This window comes from Electrophorus electricus, chromosome 15, assembly GCF_013358815.1.
Source record: "Electrophorus electricus isolate fEleEle1 chromosome 15, fEleEle1.pri, whole genome shotgun sequence".
Lineage (NCBI taxonomy): Eukaryota > Metazoa > Chordata > Actinopteri > Gymnotiformes > Gymnotidae > Electrophorus > Electrophorus electricus.
In genome coordinates this window covers 6028889-6055032 of record NC_049549.1, presented here as the reverse complement: position 1 = coordinate 6055032, position 26144 = coordinate 6028889, and the positions used below count along the sequence as shown (strand labels likewise).

The 26144-nt window shown below is 39.8% G+C and overlaps 4 protein-coding genes across 8 annotated transcripts; 2 read left to right on the top strand and 2 right to left on the bottom strand.

The window, feature by feature from the left end:
- Positions 1-81: 81 nt before the first annotated feature.
- Positions 82-9858, top strand: sept2 (septin 2). 4 transcript variants are annotated; one of them, XM_027028223.2, is made up of 13 exons: positions 82-217; positions 1237-1279; positions 1876-1987; positions 3038-3124; positions 3482-3605; positions 4417-4551; positions 4861-4978; positions 5191-5292; positions 5905-6050; positions 6494-6577; positions 7550-7610; positions 7822-7916; positions 8244-9858. In XM_027028223.2, the coding sequence occupies exons 2-12, from the start codon at positions 1256-1258 to the stop codon at positions 7906-7908; spliced, it is 1080 nt and encodes a 359-aa protein (XP_026884024.1). In that variant the 5' UTR covers positions 82-217; positions 1237-1255; the 3' UTR covers positions 7909-7916; positions 8244-9858. The 4 variants fall into 4 exon arrangements, with proteins under 4 accessions (XP_026884024.1, XP_026884007.1, XP_026884015.1 ...); XM_027028206.2 differs by having other exon boundaries at positions 6494-6616; XM_027028214.2 differs by having other exon boundaries at positions 1237-1297.
- Positions 9859-9937: 79 nt separating this feature from the next.
- On the bottom strand, positions 9938-17257 carry stk25b (serine/threonine kinase 25b). Its single transcript, XM_035534484.1, has 11 exons — positions 16870-17257; positions 16140-16370; positions 15217-15273; positions 14984-15092; positions 13669-13826; positions 12975-13160; positions 12634-12779; positions 11857-11965; positions 11679-11750; positions 11250-11386; positions 9938-11078 (listed from the first exon to the last, which is right to left on the bottom strand). The coding sequence occupies exons 1-11, from the start codon at positions 16897-16899 to the stop codon at positions 11033-11035; spliced, it is 1281 nt and encodes a 426-aa protein (XP_035390377.1). The 5' UTR covers positions 16900-17257; the 3' UTR covers positions 9938-11032.
- An 884-nt stretch (positions 17258-18141) lies between these two features.
- bokb (BCL2 family apoptosis regulator BOK b) lies at positions 18142-21931 on the top strand. The gene is made up of 4 exons (XM_027028236.2): positions 18142-18718; positions 18832-18960; positions 20886-21049; positions 21320-21931. Exons 1-4 carry the CDS (start codon positions 18469-18471, stop codon positions 21437-21439), a joined length of 663 nt encoding a protein of 220 aa, XP_026884037.2. The 5' UTR covers positions 18142-18468; the 3' UTR covers positions 21440-21931.
- A 62-nt stretch (positions 21932-21993) lies between these two features.
- On the bottom strand, positions 21994-24208 carry thap4 (THAP domain containing 4). 2 transcript variants are annotated; one of them, XM_027028248.2, is made up of 5 exons: positions 24056-24208; positions 23744-23900; positions 23455-23564; positions 23214-23317; positions 21994-23118 (listed from the first exon to the last, which is right to left on the bottom strand). In XM_027028248.2, the coding sequence occupies exons 1-5, from the start codon at positions 24078-24080 to the stop codon at positions 23002-23004; spliced, it is 513 nt and encodes a 170-aa protein (XP_026884049.1). In that variant the 5' UTR covers positions 24081-24208; the 3' UTR covers positions 21994-23001. The 2 variants fall into 2 exon arrangements, with proteins under 2 accessions (XP_026884049.1, XP_026884055.1); XM_027028254.2 differs by having other exon boundaries at positions 23744-23897.
- Between the last annotated feature and the right edge of the window lie 1936 nt (positions 24209-26144).

The following is a 26144-nucleotide window of genomic DNA, read 5'->3' as shown; positions in this document are numbered from 1 at the left end:
CCTTTATTTTGAAAAAGACACCGTTCTAAGATAAAAGTGCCTACGGCTCTTGGCGTCTAGTCCTTTGTAATTGTAGACCAATAGCGCCACAATGGTTGTAGCGGCGCAGTTGAGAGGAACTGCGTGAGTTCCGGAATCTTAGGAATTTGTGCTATTTGTCAGTTTGCCTCCTTAGCTTCTTTTATATAAGAACCTCTGCTTTTCACGACCTAAAACGGTAGGTGTATGCAGATGACACTTCTGGATTTATGTTTTAAATCGTTTGTCATCTTCGGATGCGATTCTTTTTGCATGAAACGCTTATCTAACGTGCCCTTATCATGTACGTTAGACTGCTAGCCATCATGTTAGGTTTGTCGCGTTAGCTAAGAACTAGCTAGCTAGTTGTATCGTTAATGCTAATGGATAAATCATTCAGGATTCGAATTATTAATATAGCTAGCCAAGTACCTAGCTAGCTACTGCTGTTTTTATTTACCCTTGCTATTGCTACCTGTCACAAAAAGAAAACATCAGTCCATACCAGTGTTGGACAGTCAAATAACGTTCCGTTGAATGAAATTTGGTTAGCTAGCTAATTAGGTTGGCCACATTTACAGTATACATCTCTAGCCGCCGCACTGCGCTTTAACCAATTAACGTTAGCAACACACTTGGCCACAAGTGCAATAAGCACAAAAAAAATCAATTTTAGCGCACTGTAAGCTGGTCATTGTTTTTGATTTCTTAATTATGTTCAATCATGTTCCGAACTAAACTCCAAATAAACGCACAACGCTTCTGAGTCGGCACGGACATCAGCATAACCCCCAATCTGAATATTTGGCTGAAACAGCAACTTTTACTGTTGTTCTCTCAGACGCGCGTATGAGAATACCGCCTTGTCTCTATTTTTCCATGGTATTGAATTTGAGATCAGATGTATATTAGACAATAATGAAATCAAATGCACATTTTCACACTGAAGAAAGACACGTTTGAGGATGAATTTGTGAGGGATGCATGAGTATGCACGTTTTCTGTGATGGGTTCTGATGAGTTACGAACTGGAGCAGGAGGCACTTTCTGTGGTGAGGCAGTTTAGATTCTAGGATGTGGTGACGAGAGCAGGCTTCCTGTTCTGTGAGCCTCCGAAGACAGAGTGAGAGGGTAGCTGTTTTCTGTGTGACCCGAGAAAAGTCATAGCATAAAGAAAACTATTTGTTGCCATTTTAAAGTATTTGCTTTGCTCCACAGGTTTGGATTGCAACTCAATATGTCTCAGGCTGATAAACTTAAGGTATGCGCTGTAGAACAGGTAGTTGCATGCTTTTTTATTTAATTAATGATGCACAAATTAGATGGATTACCTTGCCTGTCATATTTTTCAGAACACTAATGGGAAAATTTTCCACAAATATTCCAGGAATTTGTTATTTAACTCTTCTCATGTGTAGTGATTTTGTAATGAGGAAAGGTTGGTTGTGGTGTATTCAACTGCAAATAAACAAAAGATCTTAATAAAGTGTAGTGGTCCAGACAAATATTTGCTTCATACATGAATATTTTTATAATTTCCCAACAATTATATAAATCATGTTTTGTTTATTATTATTACTGCTAGTTTCTCTGCTCTGTGATATTTAAATAAAAAAGTAAACCAGTACTTCTTGCTTGACCAAAAACAGACCATAACTACCCATTTCATACATAAATTAATTTCTTTACTTACATTATAACAGAATGAATCAAAACAGACTTTGTGTTCCTTTGTGTCTGCTTTGTGTCTGCTTTGCAAACATGCTATCACAAAGAAGCTGTGCAAGAACCTGGTCCTGCTTTAAAAGTGCTTGTAGTTAGAATTTAGTTGCTGTTTGTTTTTCTTGCCATCAATAGGGGCAATTCACCAACCCAGAAACTCCTGGTTATGTAGGCTTCGCCAACCTACCAAACCAGGTTCACCGCAAATCGGTGAAAAAGGGATTTGAGTTCACTCTCATGGTAGTTGGTGAGTAAAGATTTTCTTATTGACTGGCCTGAGGTATTTCTGGAACATAAGTGAATGCTCAGCAGTGACGTTACAGCATTGTTTACCAGTGTGAATCCTGAAGTATACTTGCACTACAAGTATGCATACCTCTAAAGTATAGCTTGCTCAGTTTTGTAGCTAACAGTTGAGCTGATGAGTAGCTGAAGCCTGTGTGTTAAAACGGGTCCAACACTTGACAGTGCTAAGATGCTCCTCAAAAAGTTCAGTACTGGGAAATCCTGATCTAAATATACTGTCATGGTATCAAATGAATGTTCCTGTTTTGTGGGGCTAATATATGGACTTTGTCAAATGAAGAATACTTACATTTTATGTTTTTAGATATACAAAAGTAGCGAATAATTCCAGAATAAAATAAAAATAATTATTTTTTGGTTAAATATGGACGCAGCTTTTAGAATATAGTTGACTTTATATAGGGTATAGTGAAAGCATAGGCTACTGCATGGCAAAAATTTCACCAAGTGTGTGTATGTGGTGGTTGTGGGATTCTGGAAGGAAACTTGCTGTTTTTCCCCTCTGACTGGTTTCCGTGGGAAACCATTAGGCTGCCAATACTTTGTGTCCAGTAGAGAACAGCTGAAATCCAGTTTGTCTCAGGCCATTAGTCCTCCTCTAGCTCAGTCACTTTGCTGTCATTCCTCTGCTTGAAAGTAAGTGATAGTGGCATGTATTAGCTCGACTTGGGGCTCTGTCGCTGACTCATCATTTTCACCTCTACAAATGATGGAAGGTTACTGTAGTTCAGCACAGAGGGCATGCAAACAGGCAGATAAATGAGCAATATGAGCAAAACGGCAGTCACACATATTAAACATTAGTCATAATCTGCGTGTCCTGTTATAAGTACATGTTCTTATACATTATTTTGCTTCTTTTACTGGGTACACAGATGTTCATTTTTGAGGTTATGTTTAAATGGAAGGGATATCTCTGCTTCCTGTGTAGGTGTTTTGTGGATGGTTGGTCTGTTTTTAGTGTGCTGATTAGGTTCTCTGCTGTTCTCAGGCGAGTCTGGTTTAGGGAAGTCTACTCTGATCAATAGCCTGTTCCTCACTGATCTCTACCCAGAGAGGGTCATTCCTGGAGCCGCAGGTCAGTAAGGTTGCTGGTGTAGCCTTCACTTAATTGTGGGTGTGGGGGGGGGGGGGGGGGGGGGCTGGAAGTTAAAAAGTCCGTTAACCTCCACTAAATTTATGTTATTTGTATACTTTTGTAAATCTCCATTTTGGTATGTTTCAGAATGTATTTGCCAGAAAGTAATCTAATTCACTCGTTTTTAACTGTTTGAATTGGAATAGTGTAAAGTCTAGCTGTGTTTTGCTGTGTTTTTTTGTTTTTGCAACATCTATGTAAAAGATGTTTCGCATTTGCTGTTGAACGGTTACATACTATGCATTAGTTCTGTTTTTAGAGATCTTGACATTTGTCTGTTTCTGCTGTGTCCTTTAGAGAAAATTGAGCGAACAGTACAAATAGAGGCCTCCACTGTGGAAATTGAGGAACGTGGGGTGAAGCTTCGTTTGACTGTGGTGGACACTCCCGGATATGGAGATGCTATTAATAGCCAAGACTGGTGCTTATTTATTTAACTTTCCATTGCAAAGTAGTACAAGTAAATGTGCTTGTTTTCCATTTTTCCTTTCTGTATTAGGATGTTTTGGGTAGTTTCTTTAAATAACAGAAGCTTGGGAGTTAACAGATAATATTAAAATAAGGGACATTTTTATTAAGAAAAAAGAAGTGGAGAGTTAGTGATTATCTAAATGACGAGTTGTCTGGGAAGTTGGAAACAGATGCTCTTGGTGGGAGGGCAGTGACCGGATACGGGTGCCCTTCTCATGCTCCAATTTATGTGTTTTCACCTATCACGGTGAAAACTGAGAGAATGAGGACGTTGAATGTTGGAATCCTTTGAAAGGAAATGTATCTTGTTATATTTATCTGGCTAATATTCAGTATACCAGTTTAGTTTGATTGAGTAATCACAACAACCCAACTGGCTTGTTAATTGTGAGTGTTAATGAATGAGTATTAATGAATTTGTCCTTGCATGTATTTTCCATGGTGTGATCCTATGTTTTGAAAGTATGGAATATGTTTTATAACTAGTGACCATTTTTTGTTTTCAGAACAACTTTGTAAACTCCACCATGATAAATATCTGCTTTTTCCTTCCTAACCAAATTTATTGCACACAAGTCTTATTCTGGTAGTTTTATTGTAGACTCCAGTCACATTGCAACAATTCCCACAAACACTGGAGTGGTTGTATTTCAAGTTATACCTTTGGTTGGTAGATATGAAATACTATGGGACACGGTATTAACCCTTCAGAAACCCTTCTGACAAGTGTCTGACCTTACACTGCTGTTTTCTCTTGCCAGCTTCAACACAATCATAGCATACATTGATGACCAGTTTGAGCGTTACCTGCATGATGAGAGTGGACTGAACCGCAGACACATTGTGGACAACCGTGTACACTGTTGCTTCTATTTCATTTCCCCGCTTGGTCATGGGTGAGTAGCCAAACTGAGAAGGCAGAAATCTCAAATGAATAGACAAAAAAATATGGATATGGCTGTCTGCCCAGTGTTGTGAGGTTTTGGGTGGGTCATTGTGTTAAGTATACCTTGTGAAGCTTTTCAACTGTTGCTTTTCCCCTTCAGGTTTTATTTATTAAACAATTTAATTTATTTGCTTATTTATTGCGGATGCTTGGATTTTATCCATCTTTACTGCCATTAGAACGTTAACCACATCGCAGGACCTTTATCATTTATTTCAGTATCTGTAGCTTTTGTGCTATAATCTCTTCTCTTATACAGTCTGAAGCCACTGGATGTTCAGTTCATGAAGGCTATTCACAACAAAGTGAACGTCGTTCCTGTTATCGCCAAAGCTGACACTCTCACTCTGAAAGAGAGAGAGAGGCTTAAACGCCGGGTACTTCTTTTCTATCTCACTTTCCCGCACCAAAGAAATTAGATTATGTCGTGATATTTACTTATATTTTAGCAGTCCAGTTCATTAGCTAACACAATTTATTAATATGACATGGTTTTAGTTTCCACTTGGTTGTAGAAACTTGCTTTATTTTCTAGTGTAAAGCATAACTAACTCTTTACTTTTTTTTAACTTCTGTAAATGGGCTTCAGATTTTGGATGAGATTGATGAACATGGCATTAAGATCTACCACCTCCCTGATGCCGAGTCAGACGAAGATGAGGACTTCAAGGAGCAGACAAGGGTTCTGAAGGTCCATTACTCTCCATGTTGTTGTTGTTGTTTTATTATTTATTTATTTATTTTTATTTACCATCACTACCAGTTCGTATTTTTTATTTATTTTTTTTATTGTTAGACACCACATCAATAACTTGTCAACTGACTCTCGCATCAGTATTGACTTTTGCATCACACTGAAGGATAACTGGTGTTTCTCAGTAGCAGATTCCCATTTGTTACATTTGTATTATCATGTTATAAGACCCAGGTGCACACTACATTTTTAGGCCAGTGTTCTTTTTTTCCCCAAATCTGGAGTTTTTAGGAAGTATTTCAGTTCAGTTCAAGGTATATTTTTTTTATACAGAGAGTAGAGAACTTTGTAAGTTGAGGACTTAAAAATAGATGAGTTAATTCATTCTGTTTTGTTTTAAACGTCAATATGAATCACAAACACGATATATCACATAACCACTAGCCTAATAGAAGCTTTTAGGATGACTAAAGTGTGACTGTTGTGGGCTGGAGTTAACCTGTTCTGATTTTCATTTTGCTAATCCTCCCTCTCTAGTTTCCTACAGTAGCATTAGCATGTTTGGATGCTGTATTGCTTTAAAGGAGCGGTGCTGTTGTGTTTTTGCAGACCAGTATCCCATTCGCGGTGGTGGGCTCCAACCAGCAGATCGAGGCCAAGGGAAAGAAGGTTCGTGGCCGCCTGTACCCCTGGGGAGTGGTGGAGGTGGAGAATCCCGAACACAATGACTTCCTCAAGCTGCGCACGATGCTCATGTAAGGCGCATGAAGGTGGTGCGTGTATTAGGACAGCCAGCGTGCAAACCCCGCCCTAACAGGCCAATATAAATAGTTTAATGCACTAACTCTTTAATGTTTGTTTACTTGGTAATAAGGGCAATGTGATTGTATCTGCATGAAATAACTATAGTGGTATTATTATATACTATATAATCATCTTGTTTTTATATTGTGAGCTGGTTCATAGACCCTAATTAAGTGTAAGCTTAGGCTATAAGGCTTTATAGTGGTAAATCAATGATGGTAGGGGATATCTTTTGATATCTTTTAACAGTATGAATTATATGAAATTATTCTGCTCACTTTATATGGACCAGCACCAATTCTTCTTGAACTGATTGTGTGATTCAAACAGGACGGATACAAACATTTATATGATTCAGATTGGTTTGATCTCTCTCTTGCCTGAATGTGTGTAGCACCCATATGCAGGATCTCCAGGAAGTGACGCAGGACCTGCACTACGAGAACTTCCGCTCTGAGCGCCTTAAACGGGGTGGCAGGTTGTCCTCCCATGGTTACGTTCTGCCTTTGTCGCCTGTGTACGTACTGCCCTGCTTGGCTTTCTTCACCTCCCCCAACCTCCCTACACCCAGTATCCTGCCAAAATCCTGTATCACCACTATTGGTCGGTACAGCCACTGATTTATATATGCATCCCAAAACCATTAGATGTTTCCATAATGGAGAGAAACTGTCTTGCTCTAATATGGGGTGTTGAAGGTGACACTTATTTAATGTTGTCAACCAAAAAGAAAAAAACTGGTCAGTTTAACTGGTGGGGAAGAAATGTTTTCCTCAATGAAACTGACTAATTAGAAAAAAAATTATTTTTTGAAGATATACTAACAAACAAAAGAGTTATTCTCTGACCCATGTGGGGGTTGCTGTATAATTTTAATCCTGATTGAAAATAGCTGAATCACATAAAACTAGTAGATCTATGCAAAGAGGATCTATGTAATGGAGATCTCTCTAAGTTAGAGGATAGGAGGGGGAGGTACTGCTGGGAGCTCAGTCATAGCTCCACCTGTCCACTAGGCTTGTGCTTGAGCTGCCTCTGCGCAAAAACGTGCACGCACGTACATACATGTCCACACACCCACACTCACACACCCCCCTTTGCACGCTGACTCCTTCCCTAACACGCACGTCTCCCCTGCACCACACGCTGTGCCTGACCGTCCCCAATGCTGTCCATGCTGCTCTGCACTCATTTGCTCTTTCATACTGTTTATGCTGCTTACATGCACTGCTCTGTTCACTGGTCCTCACCAAACCACTCTCTGGAACAACGAGCTGCACTGGAACACTATGCATGGTGTTGATTCACAATGCATAGTCATTTAGGTGTTAGTTTATCTTTTTAACAGTGAAATGAAGTGCAATGAATTGAACAAATACAATTGAGGGAGTGTTGGGCAGAGGCTCCTCACACGTGTGCGTGTGTGCGTGTGCGTGATTGTGTCCTTTAGGAAGGTGGCAGAACCAGAGGAAATGGACAAAGACATGATCCTGCAGGAGAAGGAGGCTGAGGTACAGTAGTCCTCTTCACCACAACAGCATGCGCGTGCACACACACACACACGCCTAACCCTTAATTTTATATCCGCCAACTGACCTCTGCCTGCTAGGAAGGACTTTTTCTAAACCTGATTGAACAGTCTCATACCCACCGTACACAATTCATAGTGAGGGCAGTGAGTGTAAGCTCCAGGCTAACACTGGCTGTGTGTTTACGCTGCAGCTGAGACGTATGCAGGAGATGATTGCTAAGATGCAGGCCCAAATGCAGAAGCAGGGTGATGGAGAGGGCGATGGCCCACATATGTGAAGGAGCCGGTAAGATCATCTAGACATCTTGGTTACAAAACATCATACAGTCTGTTAATAGGACTGGTTTTCCCTATATGTACTTTTTATATGTTGATTTAGTTTTAGACTAAACGGTGACTTTTTTCCATTGGAAATCCTTGGGGGGGAAAAAAAGTGTAAGTATTAGGTTTAATGTGGGTCTGGAAATTTGATCTGTATTGATGGGCAGTCCTATGTAGTGTACTTGTACGGTGTCACTTATCTCCCAGTGTTGCTATTTTCTTGAGAGATCGGGACACCTTTCACCGTAGCTGGGTTTTTATGTGTTGTGGTGCGGTTGTGTGCTTCCCTCAGGTGCAGAACTGTTTGTGGCATAGCCAGTGAGACGTGACTGAGAAGGGGAAAAAGTTTAGCTGAGCAAACGAGAGGGCTGGCTTATGTCTCGGTTTTTCTTGCCACTTTCTTAGTTTCTTCTACTCTTACTTGGGATAGTGGTTTTATTTCTTTTTTTGTAAACAGTATTATTTTTATTTTTAATATTTTCATTTGTACCAATATAATGAACTATGCCTATAACCAAATTGAAGTATACCAACCAGAACCAAGGTTTTGTTGTTTTGTTTTGTTTTTCCCCCCCTTGTCATTATCAGTCTATTGTATGTAACAGCATTTTATAGATTTTTTTTATACCTGTTAAGAAGGCTATTTGCTGCTGATGCTCAGTGAGAGCCCACTGCTGTAGTCTCTTTAGTGATTGTTTAGCTTGCAGAACTAGCATCCCATTTGATGCTGCCAGTAGCATTATTGGTCAAATCATTCCTTAAACCTTCTACGGTGGCTCCTCTGCCCCAAACGTCCTTTTTAATCACACAAAGGAAAAAGTAGCTGCAAGAAATATAAAAACTCAATGTGAAAAGATCGCAGCAGCACAGGATTTGAAACATTATGGTGGCAATTCCTGGGAATTGTAGGCCTCATTTGAGGGTGCGATCGAGGGGTCAAATTTGCTGAACTGTTTAATTTGCTTCAAATGATGTGATTAGCCAAATGTGTAAATTGAACAATGCTAATATAATATATACTACAACTAAATGAGCCAAATTGGCCTTGGCCGATCAACTACATTTGAAATGAATGGAACATTTGTGTAAAATTGATTTTATTTTCAAACCATTGCTTTAGTTTGATTTGTATGTGGTAATGGAGAATCCCACATTTTAAACTGGGCTCTCTCCAGAACAATCATCCCCTTGTAGCATGCGCAAGTGTTGAAGTGGGCCACAGCTGGTTGAGAATATAAAACCATATACTGTGACCAATCACAGGGCTTGTTCTGGTGACTGTACAGCCCAGTGATTCCAGTGCTGACATGCTTGATTCAGCTCCTGAAATACTTGGTAACTGCCATGGCAGGTGAGCTAGAGCAGAGAAGTACACCATGAACACTGGGGGCCCCCTAGGCCTGCAGGTAAGCCATCTATGCTATGAAGGTGTTCACCATGGTTACTGAATTATGTGCCTCTGTGGATGCTGCCCATGGAAATCAGAAACAGCTAGGATATGAAGTTGACTCGTACTGTGATGCACCTAGGAATGCAGTGAAGTAGTGAACCACTTGTATATGGACAGGATGCATGCCCCATATTTCCTCCCCTGGCCTTTTATTAATATTAATGTGTACATGTTATGATATTGATTTGTGTGTGTTTTCTTCACCCATTCTGTAAGCCCTCACTCAAAAAAAAAACAAAAAAACAACCACGGCGCCTGGATGTGATCAGGTCGCGGAGCGTGGTGGGTCAGGCGGACTGAACACAGTAGCGCTCCTGTTCAGGTCAAATGTCTTTGACCGTTTGAAACTTTGTGCACAGTTGATCTTCAAAACTAAACCTTGTAGTGGTTAACATTTTTTCTATTAAACTTGTTTGCTATTATCTTGTATTGTAATAAACAGTTTTTAAAAAGCTTATCGCTTTGGTTATGGATTAGTCTTTTAGCTCATGTGCAATTCCTTTATAACATCAGAAAATAATTTGACCAACTTCACGTTTGAACACAAAATTAATGTGTATTCCAAAAAGCAATCACTAAAACATACAACTACTGTTTTTCTATCCAATATTTTGCTTGATTGTTGCTTACACCCCCTGCAATTCCCACAGCAGGTCATAAGGGGGCAGACAGTGACTCATTGAAGGGAAAATGCATTATTTACAATGTTAGGAAAATGAATTTGTTGAAAGTTTTCTAACTACATTTACAATTTCAAACAAAATTAAGATTGTACTTACACAAATCTGTCAGTTATTTAAAAAAAAAAAAAAATCATGGGACTCTGCCACGCACTACTGCAGACAGAATCTTCTTCCTCTTCACCACAGCTCCTCCAAATAGACACAGATGTGGTTCCTTTGCTGACCTCATACACAGTTCTCTAGCAATGCCCAGGGATGGGACAGAACATGCATCCCAGTGTACAGCTGTGACTCACCTATGCAGGGGTTGTCTTGACATATTTGACTATATGCTTGTAACATGGCAGATTCTCTAGGAATAGGGCTAGGAGTCAACAAACTAGGAAGACTGGGGGGAGCTGGTCAAATTGTGCTGAAGAGGATGCTCCCCAATGGGATGGAAGCAGAAGTCTGTAGGCCAGCACCCACCATTGCTATATGAGGAGAGCAGCTCAACTCATGCAGGTGTGCTGTGCACTCGAAGAGAGCAGGGGTGGGATAGTGAAGAAACTGAAGAGCTCCTATCTGTTCAAGCTGCCACTCTTCCACTCTGCTGTGTGTCACGGTAAAACCTGCCCGCAGGATTATGAATCATAAGTCTAAAAAAAGAAAAAAAATAGGTCTACATCCTGATCCAAATATGACAAAAAAACCCCACACAATTCAATATTTCCATAAATTTTTATAATGGGATTTTTGATCTAACAGGTAAACACAGCGTTCTCAATGTCATGGCTTTTTTGTCTCTTAAATACTTTCCATTCTATAAAGAAACTAACTGTAAAAATATTTAATTATAACTAAAAGATCTGTTGGGATTGGAGGTGTTTAAGGTGGTCCGAATGAGGTTATGGTAACCGAGTGGGTTAGGTCAGAGGGATCAAGGCTGGAACCAGGCCAGGGTGGGCTTCACCGTGATGATGGCGTGGTATTTCCGTTGCCATTTAAAGCAAACCTGAAAATGGAAAAACAAGGAAGGAAAGTACTTAAGAGCAGAGCGACAATGGAACAGAAATGTATGTCAATTTCTGTACATCAGCGCTGTCTTAACTAGAATATCAGAAATATAGCATTAAAAAACAAAAAGAACAACAAGTGTTAAGCAATGCATTTCTCTGCACCTCACCTGCACACTCTTGCCATGACATGTGTGACGAGCAGGTCGGAGATGCCAGGACAAGACTCCTCTGCCAAGTTAAAGGCATTCTCCAGTTCCTCTATCGCCCCCATTCCGCCTCCACTCACTCGTCTCTTCTCCTTCAACTGCGGAGAAGTCCCGAGCAAATTAAAATCCTTAATCGCATCTCCGCCCGTAGCTCCTTACAGTGGAATTCTGCTAGCACCATGATTTGGTACCATATACAGTACTGTAAGGCTAATATGTTTAGACCCTCACAACTCCTGTTAAATGTCAGAGTTAAATTTACATGTGAAGTGTATTGACAGTTAAGTCTGTAGCTAACAAAAGAGAGAAAGTACCCTACAAATAAAACTATGTAAAATGTATGGGATGGAGTGCACGATGTAAACGCGTATCAAGTGACAGTAAGGACACCTCTCTGAAGATGGGCGAGACCAGTGCAGACAAACACTGGGACCTGGGCTGCCTCTTCACTGCCTCCGCTGCCTATTACACACAAAAAGTTTGTTCGGCTCTTTCCAATGAAACAGACGACTAATCATTTCTGAATGTTGATCACTTGAAAAGAAGAAGGGGGGGGGGCAAGCCTCACCTCAGAGTCTGTACTGGGGTAACCTTTCTGCAGCTTGGCCATAGAGCTCGGCCGCACGGTGGGGAAGGTCCACATGGGACACTGGTCTCTCTCGTCACCCTCTCCATCCCTGTGTGCAAGACAGACCCAGCACAGCAAAAAGAATTCTGCTTCAGTCTCAGCCCTCCAATCCTATTTGCAGAAACACTGCTGGTTGTGTAGTCAGGTTAAAACTTTATCCAAAAATGATTATATTGTGGAGTTGAGTACATGGTGCAGCTAAGTTAGCACTATGGTTGCATGATGTATCATTTGTGAATTATTACAATATTGCCCCCCCCCCCCCCAATACTAATATTGTAAGGCCACTGTAATATTGTATGGCTGCAATATGCAAATGAAGTCTAACATATCACATTTTTTTTGTATACTGCGAGCATCCTGTCCAATCTCAGACATCGTAAATGAGCATTCTGTGGGTGTCTCCATGAATCATAGTATGGTTCAGATGGTCAAACAAGTGTAAAGGAATTTGTTAAAAATAATACGGACCAGTCTGTAATCAATCACATTAAGGGGTCATCATTTGTTTTGATGCATCAAAAGCATATTGCAATCAAAATATGCATGTACATATTTTTCTCCATATCTTGACATCTTAGTCTACACAAAGTCATGACGTTTTCAAAAGGGTTAAATGTGCTAAAAAAGTTCAAGGTGATCAAGGTCTCAAAGCCAAGGTGTTCAGTCATTAACTTCCAATCTAATTCGATGGTGGAGGAATGTTTGAAATTCTACATGTCAGAGTCGTCCGAGCTGGACTCCTCTCCATGGCCTTCTGACTTCCAGCGGCGGTAGCGGTCAATAAGCTCCGTCAGGTAGGACGTTTTCTTGGTGTAGCGTGTGATGAACTTGTGTTTCAGCAGCTCCTTAGCTGTGGGTCTCTGCAGAGGAAAAGAACAGCAGTGTCCCAAATTCACAAACATTCACTGCAATTGAAAGGAGGAGAATTCCCCAACTGATGTTTAGAGGGTTCCTGTTCATCATGTTTTGAGACAAGGAAGCAAAAAAAGACTTTGTGTGACCAATTTGTGTTAAACTTCTCTTCTTGTGGAGTCTATTGGTATGCGAGTACTCACAAATCGCGGGTCCTTATTGAGGCATGCCTCTACAAACTCTTTGAAAGGTTTGCTGTAGGAGCCCTCTAGAGTTGGGGGGGTGTTCTTGGGGATGAGGAAGAGCACACGCATGGGGTGCAAGTCTGAATTTGGGGGCTCCCCTTTGGCTAGCTCAATAGCTGTGATCCCCAAGGACCAGATGTCCGCCTGCAACCAACAACCACATTTAAAAGAAAAAATATATTAAACATTTTATGATTAAAAATCCTCTTACTGGGTACTTTTGCTGAAAGACGACAACTAAAGTCAAAATACCGCTAACCGAACTAACATGTGTGTACTACTAACTGGGAAACCAATGATCTTTTAAAAGCAACAATGTCATTTCAAATATAACAATGCCTAATATGCTGGAATCATCTGCTGCCACAATAAAAACTTTGCTGCACCACTGTCCACAACATATGACCACTTTGAAATGAGCTTTCAGAGCTTCTCAAATCCCAAATAACTCCTAAGAGTCTATAGTCTTCTGGCAGAACTCAAATATAAGAATAATTCAGCATAACATGGTCTTATCCCTTATATCAGTCACTATTGATTCACCATTACCACTTTTGTCTAGGACAAGGCTGAATTTGCATGTAAGGTTAAAGCTCAAAATGTTTGTGTGTAGCTAGAGAACAACTGGACCCAGAACTGTACCAGAACCCACCTTAAAGTCATACGCAGACTGTTTGATGACCTCTGGGGCCATCCAGAACGGCGTTCCCACAAATGTGTTCCTCTTGATCTGTGTGTCTGTCAGCTGGCCAGCCACGCCAAAGTCAGCCAGCTTCACGTCACCCTGCTCAGACAGCAGCACGTTGGCAGCTGCCACAAACACAAACACATCGGCAACAGTGTCACCAACAGCAAGGCCTCTGTGCTTTTAGACAGAACAAAGGCACATCTGGGTTTGATTGATGCCAAACTGTGATTGATGGAGATACCAGCTTTGGGACCAAGTGTTTCAAATCAAATTGGTACACATTAACAATTGTGAAATGAATGGTTACTTTATTAGGCATACATACACCTATAGCTACACCTCTAGTATGATTCAGCAAATCATATTTAAGTTAATTCTACATGCTCAGAGGTTAGTTTCCTGATTGTAAGTTGCCTTGTTCTCTGCACAGTTAAGACATGTTTCCAGAGTCATTTTTCAGAATGGCCCATTTTGAAAACAGGGCAGGTGTAGTCTTGATTTTTTTTGGGGTATACTTATATATAAAAGCTTGTATCCATACATGTTTGCACACACAGTAATAAGTGCATTTATAGTATAAACATGTACTAAAAGGTATATTAAAACTGCTAACCCTGGGGTCAAAATAGGTCACTAGAGGCCAGTAAAGGCTGACCTTTGCACAACAGTTGCACCACTTTAAAATTCCAGAGTCACCTTCTTCTTCTGTCTTCCATGTAAAATGCTGCCACATTATATGCTTCTGCTCACCAACAAATTGATGTTATCCACTCTATTGACAACTCTGCTTCTGTACAGCATACAATGAACAGTATGCTTAGCAAACAAAGCTCATGCTAGCATGCTTTGACATTGTGTCACACTATGGTTATATACACACACACACAGCACAGATACTCTACGACCTTAGACACGGTGCTTATATTTTTGATGAATGCAACATAAAGCAAATCTGGGCACATTGTCATTAAGCGCAGAAGGTTAAAAATGCTGTTACCATCTTACAATTTTGATATCCATTTTCTTATTACCTACTTTACCATGCAACATTAATGAACAGACAGAGACACAGAGAGAGAGAGAGAGAGAGAGAGAGAGAGAGAGAGAGAGAGAAATTTGGTTATGGCAGGAGAGTACTATAGAGACCTAAACTGGTTAAGGGGCTCTGACAGCTTATCAAATCAAATTAAATCTCACATGACTCCAAAGTCCCCTTTCAGTGCTGCCATGCCCCATAAGATACCACGTGCTGGTGCATGAGTGTGTTCACAGTGGTCACCTTTAATGTCACGATGAATCTTCCTTTCTGAGTGCAAGTACTCCAGACCCTTCAGAATCTCCCTTAATATAGTAGCAATGTAGGTCTCCTCCAGGGGTCCAGGGCGCAGCTGCAGGGGAGAAAGGTGAACAGCTCTCAGACAAGTTTGGCGACTTCACACCCGCCCCGACACCAAGAGACCTGCATTGTGAATTCTCTACATGAATACATTTGTCTCATGCTGCACAACTTACAAGGTCTAGAGCAGAGCCTCCTCCCAAATACTCCATAATGATCCACAGTTTAGTTCCCTGTGAAGACACCAAAAAATAAGGGAACATGAAAATATGTGTACAGAGAAATTGTGTTTTTAATTATATACCATGTTACAACAGTACCAAGTTCCCCAAAACACAGCTAAGCACATTAAGAGCATGTGTATGTGCTGGTTCCTTTATTGTTTATACTGTATGTCTTCAGCCTTTAGCTTGGAATTCCAGGTGATACAGTTAGCAATAGTGCTACCAGTGCCAGCACCGTGAAACTAACCAGCTTGTGAAATGTTAGAAAAAAGGAAGTGCATTCCAAAAACAAGTCAAGAATTCCAGCTTGCGTACTAAATAACCAAAATTAAGGTGACAAGGGGTGGGGTAGTCTTTTACTCCTGTAATACTGTATTCAATTCAACACACAACCCTCAGCTTGAATGGTTGGGGCTAGTGGCTTTTAGTTTCCCAGCAAAGCTGTTATAAAAAAGCATAATCAAGACTGGGCCTGTTCAGAGAGCATCTTTTAAGATCCCAGTGCCGAAAGAGAAATATATTTAAGACTACAGTGGTTTAAGATACTGCATTGAATCACTGGTCCGCGAGCAACTGTGCCATCTAGATATCCATATGAAACATTTTTATGTATGACATGTTATTCACAGTTGGTAAAGCAAGGGTCAGGGATAGGGGTGGGTTACATGAAAAACTTGAAAGTTAATGGTTTGGGGTAGGTGATGTGCAGGGCATGGCTGGTTAAAGTGAGTTGTAGATATAGGGTTAGATTATATGAATGGTATGGTTGGTTAAGTTTAGGGGTATAAGATTATGAGTATTGCTCTTTATGGTTACAAACATAGTTACAAGACATTCATATCAGCTATTAGAAACTAAAATCACATGCTATGCACCTTCAGATATGAACCGTAGTATTTGGTGACATAAGGACTGTCACACTGGCTAAGGACGGTGATCTCCTGCTGAATGTCCTCGATCTCATCCTCGGCCTCCTCGAGGTCGATTATCTTGATGGCCACCACCTCTTTGGTGCGGTTGTTAATGCCTTTGTAGACCTCTCCAAACGAGCCTTTACCGATGCGTTCCTGCTTTGTAAAATACTCTTCTGGGTCGAGACGGGCATTCTGAAGGCAAAGGGAGAGAGAGTGATGCATCAGAGACGTGGCTCAAGTATGTGAGGTCCGTCCCTCTTTCCTAACATTTCACCTTTTAATCAAATAGGCCCCGTTTGTGTTGAAATGTCAGCATAAATAAATAGGAGCATTTCGGCCTATGTCGATTCTAATTCGTCTCCATCGCTAGCTTGAATAGCGAGAAATGAGGTGTTCATTCACAAGAAGTGTATTTACCTTACCTCATATGACACACGAAATAAGACTTAGAACTTGTTTAGCTGAAGTTTCAGGTGTCACGACTTAAAGCTAAACGGAATCGGGCTAAGAAACGTTTCCTGACAAAGCAACTAGCTTCCATCATTCAACGCAAGCACAGGCAAACCCAACGGACTAAACAAAAATCGCACTGACATCTTAAGATGCTGCGACCAACGATCGCCTGGGCAAATCAGCCCTATTCAATGTTCAAAGCCTGGGCTATGTATGTGCTTGAAGCCTGAAAATTTACCTGATTCTGTATGTCACGAAGGTGCGCCATCCTGTCGGCAAGTTGACTGAGGGCAGATTAAGCCCTTTTTGCCAAAGGGAAGGCGCTCACGAATTCTTGGGTGCCCTACCCTTCCTCCTTATTTCCACAAGTTAGCTAGCCAGCTATTAATACATATATAAATATCTCTACAAGTGCTACCCGTCTGCCGTGTTTTCGGCCTCGAATCTCTAATGATGGATCCCGATGCCTTGCGAGAATGATAGTCAGGTATCGTATAACTCCATGTAAGAAAATGCCGACATGAAAGCAAATCCGTTTCCGTGTATAAATATTTTTACTCTAATCGAAGCACGCTGGGGCGAGTCTTCATTTATTGCTTGCAGGAGGACAAAATAATAGCATTCAAAGCGCCTGCGCAACAGGCTGGTTACTACAGTGCAGAATTGTGGGAATTGCAGTGTACAGAAACATGCATCGGTCTTATCCGCAGTATTATTTTAGCCTCTAGACTAACTTTTCAGTTTTGTTCTACAAATTTTACACGGTTGGTAAGGTCTTTCCGAACCAGCCTTTCTCAGTGCGCTCCTGCTCTGTAAAATACTCAACTGGTACGAGGATTACTAGGAAGGAGATCCTTTCGGTCTTTCATTAATTAAATATTTTTGAGAGACATCCTTCGTCACATAAAAACGTAAAATCTACTAGGCCTAAATTAATCTACTGATTTAGATGAACTCCTTCAAACGCAGTAAAATAAAACAGGCCTTACTCTACCAAAACATCCTTAAATTCTTACATCTCAATTATGGTATTACATTATTAGTTGACTATAAGTAAAATCATGTAATTCTAATGCTGCAACGCATGAATGAAGCTTGGCTTCATCCTACTGTTAGTATCCTAAGTGATTTACTATAGACAAGCTCACGATTTTTAAATGAACGCATATCGTTGTCCTATATTAATGCTTTGTTTTGTTTGATACGTAAGATTAAAGTCCCCATCTCTAAGTAAAAAAAAGAAGCTTTAGGCTACTTATAGACAATCAGTGAGTACATTCTAGAGCGCTGTGCACACCACACAGGCGTAATAGGTTACCTGGACTTTAGAGCAGTGTTTTATATTCGGTAGAGATAAGCTTTCATTGAGCGTGATTACCATATGGTTCTAGATGTCCAACAGGAGCGCAACTGGTAATCGGCGGAAACGTCACTTTTTTGCGCACGAATTTATGGGACTAGGAAAGTTTCGGTTCCACTCAGATGCTTTTGAATATGCCACGCCAATTAATACGCTCCCTTCAACTTCAAGAGGTATAGAATTAATTTATTAACGGTTGCGAGTTTACACTTTCATGCAGTATACTCTAAAATGAAACAATACCTATCAGTAAATGACCATTTGATAGAATAAATTTGGTCACAACGCGATTTTAGGTGGATTGTTTGTTTGCCCTGTAGTTTTTTTGTATCGGCTTTTTACATTTCAGCGAAAGACGTGGTTTTACAGAGGATAAAGAAAACGACAAATCACAGAGTTTTCATTTTTGGCAAAGAAAATATAATAACCGTATATACAAAAAAGCAAAACATAAATGGGCTCTTCATTCGGTTATTGATGAATCGGGTATTTTTCAGTGAACTAATAACTGGGTCGTTTTCCTTGACGTTCGTCGCTGTGGTGGGGATGGAATTGTTCAACCGAACTCTCACGGACAGAGATCTAGTTTCCCAGTCCATGATGCTTTGTAGGTACTTCATGTGCTCTCGAATCATTCGGGAAGGACTCAGTTGGTCAAAAGTGGAACCTGGTCTACCAGCCCCAGATGGAGCGCTTGGAGATGTATTAAGGGTGCTTCTTAAGTTAGGTAAGAAATTTAGATGCGCCCTATTATATTATTATATAGATTATATTCTATAAGGATGTGTGGATGTAGCTGAGTCTAAAATGGGTTTGTGGTTTCCCCAAATAATTTTATAGGTGATGAACTGGATTACTTGCAGCCATACTTGTATCGAAATGTTGCAAAGCAGCTCAGAATATCTGTGGCAACGGAGACCATGGTGATAGATGCATTTCTATCTGTAGCAACAGAGATCCTCTCCTTGGGTAAGTCACTGAGATAGTGATCTTAAAGATGTGTTTAAGACCTGATTTTGTTCAAGTGTACCTATAATCTCAGTAACTATGTCCAACAGTTATGCATGCCCTGCAAAAATAGGCCCTTCATTAAAGCAATCCTCAGATGTAATTAATTACTGTTAATATCTATTCTGTATTAAACAAAGAAAGAAAGAAAGATCACCTTATTCAAGCTTTTTAAAAAATATTGGTTGCTTTATCATGACTTTTTTGTGAGACTAATGCCTTCCAAACCCAAAGCCAGTGAAGCTTTCGATTTACGAACACCATCTAGCTCTAAATTTGAGCATGTGCATGTTTGCTAGTCAGATGTCAATTTTGGTAGTGTAATAAGATTTGTATGCACTAATCACCAATCAGCAAATAATGGCAGTCGAGTTTTTATGTATTTCTACTTTATGTTGCAGAGGGTATACATCATTCATCATTAGGGCTAAGTGTTTCTTCAGGGAATTATGGTTAAAATTATTCTTCTCTGTCATGGCACAGTTGGTAGGATCACGATACACTACACTACATATGTTATCTTTCAGAAATGGATGCACTCATTAATAACTAGCATTAGGTGCTTTCAAAACTGCCAAATAAGGGTATGCTTACATTCCTGGCACAGACTGCACCGCATTTTCCCTTAGCTCTAATACTAGGACTTATTGCACTAAAAGGTTCTTTCCCTAAATGTACTCCATAACATTGGCATCTTTGCTTCACTGCTCTCCACTTTTCTCACAACCTTTTTAACCTTTCCTTCTGTTTAATTTTACCATTTTCTATTTGGGGACATAAGTGGGGTATAGGGAAGCAATACTGACCTGTGTGGGAAGGCTTATTGTGCAGGGGACTCTACTGACTTTCACAAAGGCTTTTTTTTTGTGTGTGTGTGTGTTTGTGTGTGTGAGTGTATGGAAACATCTATGATGTTGTTGAATGCAGTCCAATGCCAGACTCTTCAGAGTGTGGCTTCATAGCGTTCCAGTTAAAGTTTGCAACTAAGCTACTTCTGAGTCTGACAGAGCTGGATTTGGGTTACAATTCTATCCCCTTGTTTATAGACACAGTGTCTGGAGATATGGCTTCTGAAAGAGTCAGGATTTAATTTTTTTATGAAGTACATTATCACAATATTGGTGCAGAACACCAATGATGTGAAAACAAGCCCTCTAACAATCTTTTTGTGTATTTACTGGTGCATCCTGACCAGTCTCAAATGTTCCAGATCAGTGTTCTGTGGGTATTTTGATGAAATCGGTTCATTCACATGGTACAAAAATAGTTTCCAACCAAATTAAAGCAGGCTGGGATTCAGCCAGGTAATGTTAAGGGTATGTATTCACCACTGTGGGTATATATATTCAAGGGTATATATTCACCACTGTGCTTGACTTTGTATTATGTTTTTACTATTTTTTACTTTTTTTGAGACAGGGTTGTGGAAGTATTCTGATAATTTTTCAGTGATAAGTGACCAAACAGTTTCAGCAGACAGTCCTATTTCAATAGCTTCAAAGCAACTGAGCTTGGACAAGTGACTTTAAAATTAGAATTATTCAGTTACAATGTCATGCATTATACCCCCAGAAACCGAATTTATTAGCAAATGTTTGCAATTTTTCCCCACTCATCTGTCCTTGGATTATAATGGGTGAAATGACTTCATGCGACTTTGGGAAAATATCTATGCACATGTGAGTTTGTTTAGTGCTGAAATGCCATTTGTATTGTAGTCATTCTTAGTTATTTTACCTTTTAAAGTGCTATTAACTGTAAAGTTTACATTGTATTTGTACATTGTTTGTTTGTGACCATGATCTCTGGAGATTTTATCACATGTTTAAATTTTAAAGACTTTATGGATTGTTCTAGTAGAGACCTTCTGCCTCTGCCTCCCTTAGGAATCACATGGGGTAAGGTGGTGGCCATCTTTGCAGTCGCAGGAGGCCTTGCAGTGGACTGTGTGAGACAGGGCCATCCAGCCATGCTGCACACCATAGTGGAGAGTCTTGGGGAGCTAGTTGGGAAGAGCCTGGCATCCTGGCTTAAGAAGAGAGGAGGATGGGTTAGAGGCACATCTAATGTAGTGCCTCTCAGACCTAGACCTGGGCACCCCATGCTCTGCAGTTCATAATTCCCATCTGGTGCTCTCATTCAGTTACATCAATTGTACTCATCAGGCAACTAGCAAGCCTTTGATACATGTTGGGTGGGAAAAAAACAATGTGCTGAGCATGAGGTCTCAACACTGGGGTTGAAAAGCACTGTTTTAATGCAAGAAAATGTAAAATCAGAGGACTAACCTAATTTTAATGTCTATACTCTATTCTTCCAGGGGGACATTTCAAAGTGTGTGACAAGCTTGGACAATACTGCACAATACCATTGGTTATCAGCAGTTGTGTCAACCTGGAGACACCTTGTGAAGACTATGTATGTCTACCTAATGAAGTAGCACTTGGCCAGGCCAAGGCAAGAGAGGTTGTTTCCTATCCATAACTACTTGATGGATACATGTTTACTGCTCATTCACTTTCTTCAAAATAGCAAATAGCTCCACCCAGTGGTTCTGCACTATAATGCACTCCTTAAGATATCAGTCTACGTCGTTACCCATTTGCTGGAATTCATGCAAACATTTGTTAATGAGACAAGAGGATGGAAATGATCAAATGTGTAGCGGCAGCCTTGTGGAGTGGTGAAAATAATGTCTAGTGGCCATATTCATAGAGCAGAAACAACATTCCTGGACAAGCTCTGGATTTATAGCTCAGTCATCAGATCCGTTTTGTCACACCAAAGCACGATTCTAGGTGATTCATCCTACCCTTAGATCCTCTTTGAATAAGACCTTTCTATATATATTTAAATTTTTTAAATTGTAAACCTAGTTCATTTTTAAATTCCATTACATTTTTTTGGCAAAACATGCCAAAGGATGTAGAATAATGCACTTATGAATCTTTGTGTGTTGTGTATGCATGAACCATTTCCACTCTTTGCTATATGTATGTTAAAATAAAGATTTTATCAGTATTAAGCATATACTGATTAAACAGAACATGAAAATTAAAAAAACAAAAAAGGATTATCAGTAGCATATTGTTTACATTATATGACCGTTCACGCAGCATATAGTTGCACATAATGGTACACATTGAAAAACACCTGGCCCTACAAATGTATGTACAACCTTCAACAAACTGCACTTAAATAACCTAAAACTAAAACCAATGCTATTTGTACAAGCTCATACAATTTTAATGTAGTCTTACTTATGAAGTGATGAACCAACAATCCCTGTACGCTCATATTAGTCGGATTATTTAGAAGTATGTTAGTTTCTAAAACTTGAACACTTGTCATATTGTTTAGTGTTATCATGTTTTAGGTTTCCTCATAGAGATGGCCAATTTTCAACCAATGTATATTCACAATATAATCCGAAAGAAATTTGGAAGAAATGGTTCTTTCTAAAAATGATTTGGTCACTGTTTTAAAACCTGAGAATAACCTTAAAACTATAGCTATTAGATCTATAGAAAGCACAGGTTATGCATGAGAAATACATTTAAGTATCTAGATGGCACAATTTTTTTTTTTTATATCTGTAGAACTGTGTTGTTAAACACATATGCATGCATACCAACATTCACACCTAAATCCTGACGGGACAGACTCAGTGTTATTTCATAAGGTAACATTTTGAAGATATGCTTTATGCCTAAAGAATGACTGCTTGCTGATTAGGGTCCATCTCCTTTTACTCAAACTGTACACAATTTAGTATAATTCTGTAATACCTACTCCCAGATGTATAGCCAGTCAAACTTAGAATTATAATGGTTAATATTTGAAGAAAACAGTTGCTTCAGTTACAAGTAACTTTTCAGTTCACCATCCTCAACATTCATAAAATCTAGTTAGTCATTACTGTGCTGTGCACAGTATCTTCTTCAGCGCTAAGAGCAGGGTGTTTTTCACCATCTGCTACTCTGGTTCCATGCTCTCCTGTGTTCAAGAAGCTCTACGGTATGTAATGTGCAGATGCTGGGTCAGAGGCTTGTTCTCCAGTGCCATGGACATGGTCTGCTCCAGTCTCCCATCTGGTCTTAGCTGGATAAACCTAGAAATCTGATCAAAGGTCACAGATTACCAACACATAACCCATAGACAAGACAGACAGCACTACAGACACTATTAACTGAGCTAGAAGATGGCTGACAAACCTGCTGAACATAGGGCTCCTTGGCAAAAGAGGTTCTGGCCAAGGCACGGCTGTTCAGGGTCAGCTGCTGCCCAATCAGCTCTCCTTCCTCTATCTCCACTAGACCTGTGGACAGCACACAAAGAGCTAGCTTTTATTGTTGTGCAGCAGAAGGCCAGATCTTAGGACCAGATGTCTTATAATTAATGCTATTAGATGACCTATACATTTTAGAAGCTAGTCTCCAGTCTAAAGGTTCCTACCCGAGTTCTGTGCAATGATGAAGGCCACATTATTGGTGCCTGGCTGAATCCTGATGAAACCACACTCTCTGTGCAGTGGTTTTTTGCTCTCAGCATGAAAAGCATTAAACCTTTAAAGACAAAACTTTATGTAAATTATTATAACAATTAGTTTGGTGTATTATTAAACCCAGTGATGGTTGTTAGGGATACATTTTGAGTAGGTTATAGATATTTCGAGCATTTATATTAGTATGTTTTGGTTAAATTACTTAATACATAATTTTATTAACTAAATACACTTAATTACATAAAATTTATCACGGGTTGTCCCACATGGGAGAAATGCAACGTCTCGGCGTATCGGAAAGGTGCAATAGAGGGAAAGGAACCTTCACCCAGCTCGTCCGACTCCCAGGTTCCTATGAGCCAGTCCAGTGGGAGCACAGCGGGGTTCAACTCCGCTACTGTTAGAAAGGGGGATTTTCAGTGAAAACGCTTATATTATAAATATGGTAAACACACATTATGAATTAGCTAGCTGTGCTCTCAGTTTTTTTCTGTAGTAACATTAGCCTGTAAAGTGATGGAAGACATCAAATTTAACAGGGAATGGGCTTACCAGAGTGAATGACTGGACACGACATTCTGTGCAAAAAACGCGTTCAAGGTCTTGCCTCAAGCGACCTGAATGACACTTATAGCGAAATAACCAACTAACTTACTGACAACCTCAACGATTATTTACCCTAGCTCCTTCGCAGGGAGCTGCTTGTTAAAGAAGTACTTCCCGTTTGAAGCTGTGAACTATGGGAAATGTTGTTTGAACGTTTTAAAAACAGCTAACCTACAAGAGAGCCTTTAATGCCAGTGTACTCAATAAAAGTATCGTTTGGAGCAAGCCTGTAAATGCATTAAAAGTAAGAAGGAATTATAATGCAATCTATACAAAAGAAATACAAACGCTAATACTGATGTGGACTCCTTATCCATTTCTCCATTGATACTCATGGGATGGTGCTCACTGTGTTTTTGTTTTCATTATCGTTATCATTATTATCAGTTTGTTGGTTGGAAATAAGGAACTGGTTTGTTAAGAGCTAGGTTGTTGTCATAACACCAAGTCTCTTGGTTCTTGAGCTAGTCTCTACAGGCTGATTTATTAATGTATGAAATCAGTGCTATGACAGTTATATCAGCTGTAAACATTATTATGGTTTTAGACTTATAGGTTTGCAGTCATGTATGAAGAAGGCATATAAAACCGAGTGCTCAGTGAAGCCTTGTGACATTCCAGGGTTTATTGTAATGGACAAAGTGGCATGCTTATACAGGTCAAACGTTTGTGGCCGGTTGGTTACACAAATTCTGAAATCAGTTACACAGAAACGATCCAGAATCCAGTTTGACAGAAAATATCCAGAATCCAGTTACACAGCTGAGAATAAGGTTTTGTAGATTCGCAGCATGCGTGCTGGGAAGAACTGAAATACAAGAGGAGCTATAGTTAATGAATAGTCGACGAATATTGCCTACATCAGTATAGGCAAACTGATGTTGGTCCAGGGAGGAGGGAATAACCCCACCAATTGATATTTATTATAGGTCAATATATGTGCAGTGCTGCCCACTAATAATTGTTTCTTTATAGTGAATGCTATATATCAACCATATACCAGAGGTCAGCTGTAAGATATTAAATTGTGAATATATTGATAATTTGTGACCTTCTGTCGCCTCAGCCGCTGTGTACTTTGGCTTCTTCCTTTCAAAAGCTTCCTGAAGTGGAATTGTTAATTCTATAAAATAAAATAAACAAACAAAAAGAAGGACAAAAATATGTTGTATAGAAAGACAATAGAGAGTATCCTGAGCAGCTGCATCAGGGTCTCGGACCGCAAGACCCTGCAGAGAATAGTGAGGACAGCCAAAAAGATCATCAGGGACTTTTTCTCCTTCAATATGGGCATTTAAAAGCTTCCAGCATCGTGGATAATCCCACACACCCCTGACACAAAGTCCTCACTCTGGCAAGAGGTACCAAAGCATCCGGGCCCTTACAACCAGACTGTGCAGCAGTTTCGTCCTCCATGCCATCAGACTCCTCAACTCCCTGAGACTGACAACAAATATTTAACAAAAAAGGTCCTGTATTTCATTTTTGTTTACACGTATGTTCTTTTTGTTGCACCATGGTCCTGGAGTAAAGTTATTTAGTTTCACTATGCCTGTATTAAACTCTCTGTTTACTTTCAGAGCACAATGGCCTCAGCGTAATTAAAGCAATACACTGGGACCTGTAGGTTTTTTTTTTTAACCTATATCCGCTACAAATTTCCAGTTTCGCGCTTCAGACTATACACATAGCCTACGCTCTTCCCTCGCGTACAAACTTAATTGCTCTATATGTATCACTTCCTGGCAGAGTATTGACCTCTATGCACTTATTATCGAATAAGCAAGACATTGAGATTAGCACCTGATTGTCTAAATGCGACAAACTAACCTTACATTCCATATCAGAAAAAAAAAAGAAATATATCGCCACAGTAAAAGGCATGGTAGTCATTCATTTTTATTTAAAAAAACAGATACTGCACACCGCTTTCACCATTTTAATGGAAAAAGTCAGTTAAAGGGTTCGCTTATTTTTCCTGTCTTTAAACCAGAAAAACTGACATCTTACAGATATCAGAACTCTTGCAGCCATA

Bases quoted from the DNA above. Each gene is read 5' to 3' on its own strand.
- sept2 (XM_027028199.2), top strand. From the start codon at position 1,256: ATGTCTCAGGCTGATAAACTTAAGGTATGCGCTGTAGAACAG. The intron at 1,298-1,875 runs GTAGTTGCATGC...TGCCATCAATAG, and splicing joins AGGTATGCGCTGTAGAACAG to GGGCAATTCACCAACCCAGA. The intron at 3,606-4,416 runs GTGCTTATTTAT...TTCTCTTGCCAG, and splicing joins GCTATTAATAGCCAAGACTG to CTTCAACACAATCATAGCAT.
- stk25b (XM_035534484.1), bottom strand. From the start codon at position 16,899: ATGGCGCACCTTCGTGACATACAGAATCAG. The intron at 11,751-11,856 runs GTGAGGCTTGCC...TGTGTGTAATAG, and splicing joins ACCCCAGTACAGACTCTGAG to GCAGCGGAGGCAGTGAAGAG. The intron at 11,387-11,678 runs GTGTCCTTACTG...ACTTCTCCGCAG, and splicing joins TCTCGCCCATCTTCAGAGAG to TTGAAGGAGAAGAGACGAGT.
- bokb (XM_027028236.2), top strand. From the start codon at position 18,469: ATGAATCGGGTATTTTTCAGTGAACTAATAACTGGGTCGTTTTCCTTG. The intron at 18,961-20,885 runs GTAAGTCACTGA...TGCCTCCCTTAG, and splicing joins AACAGAGATCCTCTCCTTGG to GAATCACATGGGGTAAGGTG. The intron at 21,050-21,319 runs GTTAGAGGCACA...CTATTCTTCCAG, and splicing joins TTAAGAAGAGAGGAGGATGG to GGGGACATTTCAAAGTGTGT.
- thap4 (XM_027028248.2), bottom strand. From the start codon at position 24,080: ATGTCGTGTCCAGTCATTCACTCTG. The intron at 23,901-24,055 runs GTAAGCCCATTC...CCTTTCTAACAG, and splicing joins GTGTCCAGTCATTCACTCTG to TAGCGGAGTTGAACCCCGCT. The intron at 23,565-23,743 runs GTAATTAAGTGT...TTGTCTTTAAAG, and splicing joins CAACCCGTGATAAATTTTAT to GTTTAATGCTTTTCATGCTG.